Source organism: Crocuta crocuta, unplaced genomic scaffold (genome assembly GCF_008692635.1).
Source record: "Crocuta crocuta isolate KB4526 unplaced genomic scaffold, BGI_CrCroc_1.0 scaffold124, whole genome shotgun sequence".
Classification (NCBI taxonomy): Eukaryota; Metazoa; Chordata; class Mammalia; order Carnivora; family Hyaenidae; genus Crocuta; species Crocuta crocuta.
The window spans coordinates 5,250,006-5,263,015 of record NW_027551573.1 but is presented as its reverse complement, the minus strand read 5'-3'; the positions used below and the strand labels follow the sequence as shown (position 1 = coordinate 5,263,015).

At 41.4% G+C, this 13,010-nt stretch overlaps 1 protein-coding gene across 1 annotated transcript in view; it reads right to left on the bottom strand.

Moving 5' to 3' along the window:
• The window catches only part of RPGRIP1L (RPGRIP1 like), a 92,471-nt gene that overhangs the window by 37,014 nt on the left and 42,447 nt on the right, over nt 1-13,010 (bottom strand). Inside the window, exons 14-16 of the mRNA XM_077751334.1 lie at nt 9,244-9,696; nt 5,484-5,635; nt 733-1,111 (exon numbers count right to left, since the gene is read on the bottom strand). Of these exons, the coding sequence (XP_077607460.1) occupies nt 733-1,111; nt 5,484-5,635; nt 9,244-9,696 (984 nt within the window). The remainder of the gene's footprint in view (nt 1-732; nt 1,112-5,483; nt 5,636-9,243; nt 9,697-13,010) is intronic.

Here is a 13,010-nt window from a genome sequence, read left to right as displayed (position 1 = left end):
ACAACACCAGACAGTTAACTTAAATCTAGAGGAAGAAATAAAGAATACCAGAAGTGATGAATGCATAAGTCAATGTGAAAGTCTCCTATAGTTATATACATTCTCCTTTCTCTTGATTTCTTTAAAAGACAAAAAGTTATATAAAGCAATAATTATAACATTGTATTGTTGGGTTTATAACATCTATAGGCATTCTATATATAAATATATGACAATAGTAACACAAAGGACAGGGGAGGAAATGGAATTATATTGGGGCAGACTTTCTATACTCTGTTTTAAAGATTTTTTTATAGTTTATTTGTTTTTGAGACAGAGAGAAGCAGAGCACGAGTGGGGGAGGGGCACCGAGAGAGGGAGACACAGAATCTGAAACAGGCTCCAGGCTCTGAGCAGTCAGCACAGAAGCCGACACGGGGCTTGAACCCACGAACTGTGAGATCATGACCTGAGCTGAGTCGGATGCTTAACTGACTGAGCCACCCAGGCCCCCAGACTTTCTATACTTTGATGGGAGTTATCAGTATTCATTTTAGATTGCAATAAGTTAAGACACATATTGTAATCTGTAGAACAACTATTAAAAAAATAACTAGAAAAAAAAACTATAGGACCAAAGTTGATGGTTATCTGAGAACATTAGGAAGATTAGCTGTAGACAGAGCATATCTATAACTAAAGTATAATTTAGGTTTGTTTTTACAATTTCATACATTCAAGAAATACACTTACCTGAGATACACCTGTCATGTGCCAGTGAAATCAGAGGCACATTGGCTTTTCCTATGTAAATATTTTCTTCAGTGTCACTATCATCAAACACATAAAAACTCAGAGACTCTGACTTAAGGTATCGGTCCAAATCCATATTCATTGGCACTGGGAAACACATATGATCATCAAACTGTGGGTCATTGCTACTGGGAATGATGGCTGTATCATGGTCTGCAAAATCAAAAAACTTGTACACAACATATGGGTGTGGCTGAAGGTGGTGTGCTCGGGACTGCAGACAGTTGCAGCATCTTACTGTAATATGAAGTTCATTTAAGTTGCCATCTGTGGAGTCAGGAGAACTAAGCTGAGCAGTTTTGGGTGCCTGCTGTCTTGACTGGAAGAAATACATATTTATATTATAGCAATGATACAATGATAAGATCAATAGCAGCTGCCAAACCCCAAACAAAATAATTTTGTAAATGGACAGAAAGCTTCATGTTTACAGCTTCATAGTGAATGTCCCCAAATGAATATTCCCTAGAACATGTGTGAACAGGTGATCTTAAGTTATTAGCAATAAACGCAGAAGACTGGGCATACATAGACAGACTGCTATTAAAATAAAACAAAAAAAATAATTTGATATTCTTTAATTCTATTTATTTTTTATTTTTTTAAAAAATTTTAAAAATATTTTATTTATTTCTAGGAGAGAGAGAGAGACAGCGTAAGCAGGGGAGGGTCAGAGAGAGAGGGAGTCACAGACTGAAACAGGCTCCAGGCTCTGAGCTGGCAGTCAGCACAGAGCCCGATGCGGGGCTCGAACCCACGAACCGTGAGATCACGACCTAAGCGAAAGTCGGATGCTTAACCGACTAAGCCACCCAGGCGCCCCTCTTTAATTCTATTTAATGACTAACGAGTGGAATGATCAGATGGGTCCAAAGACAAATGTCCTCTAGTTCACAATTTTATTAACAGCTAATTCTTTAAGTACTCCAGCTATTCTGATCATACCCCACTCTTAAGTAAGAATCCAGTGAACCTGATGGAGCCCACCCAGAGAGGTGATTTCATTACATTTGGGTTGGCCCTCATCCTCAACCAATGGTGTTTGGGGAAGCAGATACAAAAGCCCACGATTAGCAAGTATAGTGAGGTTCAACTGCTCTCACAATAAGAGAACAGGGTCAGAGATAAATCCTAGACGGCAGAAAAAGCTAGAACTGGGAGGACATTCCAGAAGAAAGAGGAGTGCAAGGAATTATTAGGCAGAGCTGGAAGCTACTCTATGGCTCCTTTCGGAACAATAGTTCAGGTAGCCTGTGCATAAGAATGTTAGCAAACAATTACACTAATTAACTGTGAAGTCCACCATAGGTGATGACCTGGGACAAAGGAATGTTAGTATTCCAGGGCATTGTTCAGTTTGGTGTTGGAAATTTCTCTACGTTTCACAAAGGGGCCTTTCGTAGCATTTTTGAATCTGGGTTGAGCATCTAGAACCTCTGGCTCCAGAGAAGTCGAAGAAGAGGGTAAAATAGAACCAAAGTCATAATGTCCTCAGTGGAGACATCTGGTGGTGTGGAGAGGGGAAGCCTGAAAAGGGAATCAGGACACTCCTTTCCCAGGGCTGGTTTGCATTCAACTACAGAATGCTGAGTGGAATGATTCAAAAAGTATCCCTCTGCATCTCGCTCCAGCTCTGCCCACAGAGGTTGGAATTCCAACAAATGACTCACCCACGCCAGAAAATGGAAGTGTAAACGCAAACTACACAACTAAATAAATAACCTGGTCTATTTTTAATTCCCTTTTCCATGACAGCATTTCCCAAAGTATGTTCTGAATAATACTAGTCCAGAAAGATGATCTCTGGGAAATAGGCACCATTCTTCCTTAAGTTCGGGAATCTGTCATGGTAGTCATAGTTCTTTAACTGAAAATAACAGAAACTAATTCCATCTAGCAAATACAACAAAAGAGACTTTAATGTAAGTCTGTATGTTTATTTTATGGAACTGTAGAGCAGAGATGTGGGTGGGCCTTAGGAAGGTAAAGGGACTGGAAAACCATCAGAATTTCCTCTTGATCTACTCTTCATTTTTCTCTGTGTTCTCGCTCATTATTCTCTTTCTCCAGTCCCATTGTCTTTCCTTTGCTGGTTAACAGCAAGAAGATGGCTGCCCCACAACTCCCAGGCATGCTCCAAGCACGGAGGGTCTTGCTTTCTCTTGAAAGCAGAATCTGATAAAATATCTAGGAATAAACCTAAACAAAGTGGTGACAAATGTATACACTGAAAACTATAGAAACTTTATGAAAAAAATTGAAGAAGACACAAGGAAATGGAAAAACATTCCATGCTCATGGATTAGAAGAACAAATTTTGTTAAAATATTTATATACCCAAAGCAATCTACATATTCAAAACAATCTCTATCAAAATAACACCAGCATTCTTCACAGAGCTAGAACAAACAATTCTAAAATTTGTATGGAACCAGAAAAGACCCTGAATAGCCAAAGCAATCCTGAAAAGTAGAACCAAAGCGGGAGGCTTCACAATTCCGGACTTCAGGCTGTATGACAAAGCTGTAATCATCAAGACAGTATGGTACTGGCACAAACACAGACACGTAGATCAATGGAGCAGAATACACAACCCAGAAACGGACCCACAAATGTATGGCCAACTAATCTTTCACAAAGCAGGAAAGAATATCCAATGGAAAAAAAAGATAGTCTCTTCAGCAAATGGTGTTGGGGAAACTGGACACCAACATGCAGAAGAATGAACCTGGACCACTTTCTGACACCACACACAAAAATAAACTCAAAATGGATGAAAGATGTATGACAGGAAGCCATCAAAGTCCTAGAGGAGAAAACAGGCAACAACCTCTCTGACCTAGGCTGCAGCAACTTCTTACCTGACATGTCCCCAGAGACGAGGGGAACAAAAGCAAAAATGAACTATTGGGATTTCATCAAGATAAAATGCTTCTGCATAGTGAAGGAAATAATCAGTAAAAGAAAAGACAACCAATGGAATGGGAGGAGGTGTTTGCACATGACATATCAGGTGAAGGGTTAGTATCCTAAATCTATAAAGAACTTATCAAACTCAACACCCAAAAAACAAATAATCCAGTGAAAAAATGGGCAAAAGACATGAATAAGACACTTTTCCAAAGAAGACATTCAGATGGCTAACAGACACATGAAAAAATGCTCAACCTCACTCATCATCAGGGAAATACAAATAAAACCACAATGAGATACCACTTCACACCTGTCAGAATGGCTAACATTAACAACTCAGGCAACAACAGATGTTGGTGAGGATGCGGAGAACACAGGAGTACTGAAGGGCACATGCTCCCCAATGTTTATAGCAGCACTACTGACAATAGCCAAAGTATGGAAAGAGTCCAAATATCCATCTAGAGATGAATGGATAAAGAAGATGTGCTACGTACACACACACACACACACACACACACACACACACACACACACTGGAATATTACTTGGCGATCAAAAAGAATGAAATCTTGCCATTTGCAACAACATGGGTGGAAGTAGAGTGTATTATGCTAAGTGAAATGAATCAGAGAAAGACAAATACCATATGATTCCATTCGTATGTGGAATTTCAGATTCAAAACAGATGAGTGTAAGGGAAGGGAGGCAAAGATAATGTAAAAACAGAGAGGGAGACAAACCATAAGAGACTCTTGAATACAGAGAACTGAGGGTTGCTGGCAGGGTGTTGGGTGGGTGGAAGGGCTAAAGGGGGTGAGAGGCATTAAGGGGGACCCTTGTTGGGATGAGCACTGGGTGTTATATGTAAGTGATGAATTACTAAATTCTATTCCTGAAAAAAAAAAACAAAGGCAGAATCTGATCGGCCCAACTGGGGTCAGGTGGATATCCCTGAATCATTAGTCATACTTGGGTGGAGAGCCGAGAATTTGGAGTGATGGCAGTGCAAATGAGAAAAGATAATTATGACTTGAGCAGACATTCCAAAATGTTTCAACTATACTTTATTCCTTTGGTACCCAACTCAAGTGCGTACTTCATGCTTTCCTCTTGGGATTCTAATTATACATGAGAAGTCAAAGACCCTATTTAACTCTGCCTACGTTAGTGTTTTCTGCATTCATTGGATCATGGAATTCTTTCGGAGGTATGGCCAGTAAGGCTCCGTGAAACATAGTTTGGGAAATGCTGCTCTGAGGAATTGCATTTAAACTTCCAATTCAGTGCTGCAATTCTATTTCTCAAAAGTGCCCTGGGTAGCACAAGGGAGTTCCTTTGTGGTACTGGAAAGTTCCATACCTTGGTTGTGGTGGCAGTTACATGAATATATACACATGATAAACCTGCACAGAACTCCTAATTCTACACACACACACACACACACACACACACACACACACACGAGTGCACAGAAAAACTGATAAAATCTGAATAAGGTCTGTAGCCTAGTTAATGGTATTATACCAATGTCAATTTCCTGGTTTTGACAGTGTACTGTAGTTATGTAAGAGGTTACAATTGGGAGAAGCTGGGTGAAGGGTACATAGAACTTCTCTGTACTGTTTTTGCTACTTCCTGTAAGTCTATAATTATTTGAAAATAAAATGTTAAAAAGAGTCACTTGATGGCTATGAAAGAAAATGATTTTGGTTTAAAGCATGACATATTATAAAATTTCTGTGTTGTAAAAGGGTCTTAAAGTCCAACCAGCTCACCCATTGCCTTTGCTCAGGCCCCTTATAATTTGACGTTATATATCCCAAAGCCTTTGCTCGTTCTCGATAAAGTCGAATTGCTTGATCCATGGGAATTCGTAATCTGAACCAGTATTCCACTATGCCAAAATTTGGGATGTCTCCTTTAGTTCCTAGAAACCAATGCATAACTCATGGTTAAAATTTTATACTGAGTAAAATAATGTATGACTTGCAGGAATGATGTGTGATTGGCAAAGAACAGAGCGGAAGAAAATAAAGTTACTTCTGCAAGCATGAGTTCCACTGTATGTTAAGTATTATTAAAGAACTATGTCAAATTATGTTTGAGATATTCCAATTTATACTGTTTCAATCCTTCTAAGATATAAAGAAAAAACTAAACACTGTATCAAATACTCCACTGATTCTTTCTGATGCTCCAGTAGCTTGTTTTTTAATAAGTTGCACTCAATGTAGACCGACAGATACAATAAGAAATCCCCAAATTATAAACATGATAATAATCCACATTATAATTCAACTTTCAAGAAATCTTTGGCACTTCTCTACTTCTCTACTGTGACACCAGTACAGGGATAAATGCCATAGCCATGCCAAGTATATGCCAGACGTAAGCCACACTTGCACGATGTTTGGCTGGTATACCCTCACTGCTGCTCCTTTCCACTCAGGCAGCTCTCCATCGCTCTTCCTCTGTGAAGATTTCCTCTCCAGCTCCTGGGGGGACTTAAGAGCTTCTTTTCCAGAGAAGAAGGATATATCCTCTCATCAGAACATTGACTCATTTCACATAACTGTCCATTCACCAGCCTATTTCTCTACCTGCAGTGTAAGTTTCTCGAGGGCAAGGACTGTGGTTTCATTGATACATTCCTACAAGAGGGACTAGTACATAACGGGTACTCAATATCTGGTGAACAGAGGATATTCTGTATGTAAACTTTCTCAAACATACCATATTATTAACATTATTTCCCCATTCTCTTCGATGGTTTCTTTCTTGCCAATGGATCATTCTCATCAACATATTAAAATATCATTCAAATCTGCTATTGTTAAAAACAAAAAGTCCTAAAACAAGAATATTTATGGATACACATATTTGCTTGTATATGCTTAAAATTCCTTTGGGAGAATTTGTAGCCTTTGGTGAGGGGGCCTAGGGTAGCCAAGGGACATGAGTGGGAGAGTTTATGGTATAAAGTTTTACTTTTTTATTTTTTGACTTTGATTTTTGAAGTATGTAAATATATGTTACCCTTGTGACCAACCAATAAAATAAAATCCTTCCCCGGAAGCTAAGTCACCCTCTTTTCTCTTTGAAATGGTTTCTTTACTTGGCCTCTAGGATACTGTATATTCTTGGTTTGCCTCTTAAGTGACTGGCCACTCTTTACTTTCCTCTGCTGGTGTTTCTTCCTCCTGAACTCTAAATTCTGCAGTTTGCCAAGGCTCGGTCCTTGGCCACTTCCTCTGCTTTCCGTACACTCATTCTCTATGTGGCATTACCTAGGCCAAAGGCTTAAAATACATTCAATATGGTAATGACTCCCCCTTTCATATCTTTATCCCTGGCCTCTGGGCTAGTTAGTGCAGCCAATGACCCACATGCCATTTCCACTTGGCGGTCTGATAGGCAGGTCAGTCTTAACTTGTTCAGACAGAATTCTTGATTTTCTTCCTCAGGCCTTCCTTTCCCAGGCCTATCTTGATAAATGGCCTCACGATTCCCCCTGGTGTTCATGTCAGAAATTCTTGCTCCCTCGACTTCCCTCATTACCTTACATACAATTGATAAGCAAGTGTTAAAGGAACAGTTAATTAAATACACATCAAAAATAATCGCTTGTCAATATTCTCATTACCACCTTCTTCTTCTTTTTTTTTTTAAAGAGAGTGTGCAAATAGGGGAGAGGGGCAAGGGGAATCTCAGGCAGGCTCCATGCCCAGCACGGAGATCAATTCCATGAACCTGGGATCATGACCTAAGCTGAAATCAAGAGCCTGAAGCTCAACAGACTGAACCACCCATGGCGCCTCGCTCATTACCATCTGAATCCAAGCCACCACCATCTTTCCACAGATTAATGGAATAGCCTGATAATGGTCCTATTTTCTCTGTTGGCCCCTTCAGACTCTTCTTCCCGCTGCATCCAAGACAGTTTATCTAAAACCTATGTGTGGGACCACCTGGGTAGCTCAGTTAAGCATCCCACTCTTGATTTTGGCTCAGGTCATGATCTCACAGTTTGTGCGTTTGAGCCCCACATGGGGCTCTGCACTGACAGCATGGAGCCTGCTTGGGATTCTCTCTCCCTGTCTTTCTGCCTCTCTCCTGCTCGCTCTCTTTCAAAAATAAACATTAAAAAAAAAATCTATGTGTGATCGTGTCACTTCCCTCCTCAAAACTCTCCAATGACTTTTATCACCGAGAGATAAAAACTCCATGCTCCTGACCCTGACCTACAGGGCTGACAAGTTTTTACAGCATGACCTAGTCCTTCCATTGTTTTTCTTTTTTATTTAAGCTTATTGGGGAGGGGGGAGAGCGAGAGAGCGGGCAGGGGAGGGGNGTGGAAGAGGAAGAGAGGGGGGAAGGGAGGGGGAGAGAGAGAAGGGGGGGAGAGAGAGAGAGAGAGAGAGAGAGAGAGAGAGAATCCCAAGCGGGCTCCACATTGTCACAGGGCTTAGACCCTGAGATTGCGACCTGAGCTGAAATCAAGAGTCAGATGCTTGACTGACTGAGCCACCCAGGTGCCCCTTGTTTTTCTTTTTACAGTATACCTTCAAAAAGAGTTTTTATTTAAATTCCAGATAGTTAACATACAGTGTAATATTAATTTCAGGTGTAGAATTTAGTGATTCACTTAACGTATAACACCTGATGCTCATCACAACGGTGCTCCTTAACACCGGTCACCTATTTAACCCACCCCCCACCCACCTGCCTGCTGAGTTTGCTCTCTGTAGTTGAGTGTTTCTTCGTTTGCCCCTCCTCTTTTTCCCTTTGCTCGTTTGTTTTGTTTCTTAAATTCCACATATGAGTGACGTCACATGCTATTTGCCTTCCTCTGACCGACTTGGTTTGCGTAGTCATCCTTCTACTGTTTTCATCGCTTTTCTGCTTTCGCCACTGGCCTTCTCGCTGTTCCTCCAATAGGTCATGTTTGTCCCTCTACCTTGGTACTTGGTGTTTCCGTGCATGACACATTCTTCCCCTGATCCAGTCATGCATCTTCACTCAGGTCTTTACCAATGTCACCCACCAGGGAAGCCTTTACCTGAATTGGCGACCTCTCTCTCTCTCTTTAGCTTGTTCATTTTTCTCCATCTGATGAGAGACGTTATTTGTTTAATGGCCTGTCTTCCCCCTCTAGAAGGTAGGCTACGTGTTGGCAGGGCCTCTGTCTGTCTTATTTAGCCCTGACCCCTGTATCTCCAATGCCTGCTAACAGTGATGACAAACGCTTTTATGGAATATTTGACGAATATACTACAATTAACGCTTAGTCAGAAAGGATATCGATGTTCTAAATAGATATATGTACTTAGAAGCTTAAAAGTAAGAGCCATCACACTGACATCCTCAGTGACATTTAGGACAGTCCAGTCCACTCTGGGCAGCTCAGTTAGAGAATACTGTCCGACGCTCGAGGCATCGTGAATCCATCTGAGAAGATACTAATGTAGAGCATCGCGTTCACCTATAAACCAGATTAGCGATTCACACATCCGACGCTTACGAGATTGTACTTACCAACCAAACCTGCTGTGCAAAATATTCGACCACTCTTTTCTAGAATTTCATGGAATCTCAGTTGGCAGGCTGCAATTGTCTCGTAATCGGTGCTGTAAGCCTGGTGGACCTCGAGAGTGACAGTATTCTTCTGAACATAGTGTAAGAATAAGTCATCGACATGAACAAGGTGCTGAGAGGTGAAGTTATATTCTGGGTGAAGGCCTTGCACTAGGGGAGAGGTCTGCAGCTCAAAATCATAGAAAGCGTAGGTACAGAAAGTGACAGGCCCTTTATCTCCAGCTGCCTGTAAGACTTCAGCAGAAAAGGTTACTTTGTTGATGTGGATTTCAAACAGGTTTTCGCCTCGTTCTAAGTGAATGGTTTCATCAAATTCATCAACAGAGTCATCCGGCATGATTTCTGGTTTAAATTTATACTGCTTGGTGCCATAGGCAATATCCTTTAATTGGGCTGCAAGAGAAGACACACAGTTTAGATGTTTTTAAATATTGACATATGAAGATACAAGTCGGCTTTTGAAGTGGTAGGAAGCCTGAGTGCTTTTGGTGGAGAGTCTCAATCTGAAATTCTGTGACTCCACTGTTTTTCTGTGAGTGATACTGTGTTAGACAAAAATTCGGCCTTTGTTTTGACATTACTTATTACCGACAAAATTACAACTCCAGTTAGAGTACAGCCTGTGCCAGGGGAGAGGAAAAAGAAAAGCAGCAGCAAAGGCTTTTGAAAGTACAGTTGAGGTAAATATTTGGATTCTTCCTGCTCCTCTGCTTCTGCTTTATTACCTTCTCTTCTTTAAAGCCAATTTCTCTTTCTACTGGCTCCTTCCCTTCTGCTTATTAAAATACATACTTTCCTACTTTTAGGGGTGATGGATACTGTTTATTGTCTTGATTATGGTGATGGCTTCACAATGTATCCACAGGCCTGGAACTCACCAAACTGTACACTTTAAATATGTGCAGCTTAAAGTATGTTAATTATACTTGTACAGAGCTGCTTTTTAAACAGATATATCCTACTTTTTTTTAAAGTTTATTTTGAGAGAGAGAGAGCACATGCATGTGCAAGCGCATGAGCTGGGCAGGCAGAGAGGGAGAATCCCAAGCTGGTCCCCTCACTGTCAGCTCGGGGCCCCACGGTGGGGCTCGCAGTCAGAAACCGTGAGATCATGACCTGAGCTGAAATCGAAAGTCAGACGCTCAACCAACTAAGCCACTCAGGTGCCACAGATATACCTCTTTCTCGATACACATTTTATGTCCGTGTTATATCCACATTTCTGGAAAGAATGATGTATATTTGAGTCTACAACTCCTCATCTAACACTCCTCAACTCCTTGCAAATAGTATCTGCCTTACGTTCCTTAGGGAACTGCTCCAGAGTGGGTCACCAGTAACTAATTAATTAATTGCTAGACTGAATGGACTTCAGTCCATATATTAGGTGGTTTCTTTGCTTCCCTGACACTGAGGATCATCTTCTCTTTTATGAGCCTCTGTCCTACCTTGGTTTCCATGTCATCATCAACCTGGTTTCTCCTTTTACCTCTTGTGTCATTCTTTAAGGTCTTGTTTCTTTTTTCCCCCCTCATGGTTTTCTGGGGTCCTGTTTTTATCCTCTTCTTAGCTGACATATTCTCATGGGTAATCCCTCCCTTTTATGACTTCTGCTATCAATATGCTGAAGACTCTCCTCTTTCTACTGAAAAAAATTTTTAATGTTTATTTATTTTTGAGAGACAAAGAGAAACGGAGCAGGAGTGGGGGAGGGGCAGAGAGAGCGGGAGACACAGAATTGACAGCAGGCTCCAGGCTCTGAGTGGTCAGCGCAGAGCCAGACAGCAGGGCGGAGCCCATGAGCCCCGAGATCATGACTTGAGCCGCAGTCGGACGCTTAACTGACTGAGCCACTCACGAGCCCCAACTCTTCCTATTTTTAATTCAGATTTATTTCCTGAATTCCAGACCCAGAGATCTAATGGCTTGCTGGGCCCTTTGTCTAGATATCCCCATGGCAAATCAAACTCGATATAGTCAAAATAGCCTGTATGTAATACTGAAGTAATTTCTGAAGTTATTTCTGTACTTTGAATCTCAAGCGCTGGTGTTAGCATTCATCCAGCTGCTGAAGTTTGATACACAGGATCATTCAAGTTTCCCTTTCTCTTAACTCTCCCCACATGACTAGTATTCAACAGTGTTTCCTAAGTCTCCCTTTCTCTTAACTCTCCCCAGATGACTAGTATTCAGTGTTTCCTAAGTCTTTACAAATTTGTCCCTGTCCATTCTCTGTCCACTAACGCTACCTTTCTTACACTCCTAGTGTTTACCACCCAGATTATTACGGACCCAAAGCGCTTCCCTCCTTCAGATCTTACTCACTCTTCCTAATAACTATAGCATCATCTCCAAAATGCGGTGCTGGTGTATTACTGCCTACCTTAAATGCTGCTTAGTTGTTTTCTAGGTAACTAAGGTTAAAACTCATCCGAGTGGCAGGGGCACCTGGGTAGCTCAGTCAGTTAAGTGTCTGACTTGGGCTCAGGTCATGATCTCCAGTTTCTGGGTTCAAGCCCCGCATCAGGTTCTGTCCTGACAGTGCAGAGCCAGCTTGGGATTCTCTTACCCTCTCTCTCTGCACCTCCCTGACTTGTGCTTTCTATCTCTCTTATTCAAAATAAATAAATAAAAAATCATTAAAAAACCCAAAACCAACCAAACAAAAACTCTTCAGGGTGGCATACAGGGCCTTTATGATTTTTTTTTTTCCAGCCATGTCTGGAGAGATTCTCCTCCCTTTAGGAATCTCCAATCTTGGTTGGGGCGCCTGGGTGGCTTAGTCGGTTAAGCGTCCGACTTTCGCTTAGGTCATGATCTCTCGGTTCTTGGGTTTGAGCCCCGCGTCGGGCTCTGTGCTGACTGCCAGCTCAGAGCCTGGAGACTGTTTCAGTCTATGACTCCCTCTCTCTCTGACCCTCCCGTGCTCACACTGTCTCTCTCTCTCTCTCTCTCCTAGAAATAAATAAAACATTAAAAAAAATTAAAAAAAAAAGGAATCTCCAATCTTGGGAGTTCCGTTCATTTGCAAATGAATGGCAGTGCTTTACATCAAGGTCATTTTCACCTGCCTCCTCTACTTCCTGGAAGGCCTTTCTTGCTTTTCCATAGTGGTGAATTCTCTCATCTTTGAAGATTCCAAACCTACCGGAGAGAGGTGTTGGGCGGGGGGTCTTCCCTGAACCTTCAGGTAAAAGCAGGCATTCTCTCAATGTTTCCTCCGTATCTTTCGCATTTTCCTTTTGCATTTTACACTCTTCATGGTAAAGGATGATTGTCTGTTTACTTGCTCCATCTTATGAGTTCGTTGACGGTGGTACCTGAGCTTCTTTTACTATTTGGGTTCTCACTGCCCAGCACTTCACTTAGTGTGCTTTAAGAGCTTGAGCATGTTTATGGGATAGATCAATGAATATTGGGGACTGATAAAATATACTGAAGATTTAGTAAGACCAAAAGGAATGAAAATCCCAAGCTACGTGACCTCCTTGTTATGCAGGAAAATTCTATTAGGCAAATTTTTAGTGAGTACTACTTGAAATAAAAGGTACATACTGCTCTTTGACTGCTGGAAACCCTGTGCAGGGAGATAGAGATTTACCGAATCCTTCTACTCTGAGCAGCGGTTCTCCAAGTGTGGTCTGGGAATGCTGAGGGCTCCTGAAACTGATCTGGAGGTTTGTGAGGTCAAAACTATTTTTAAAATA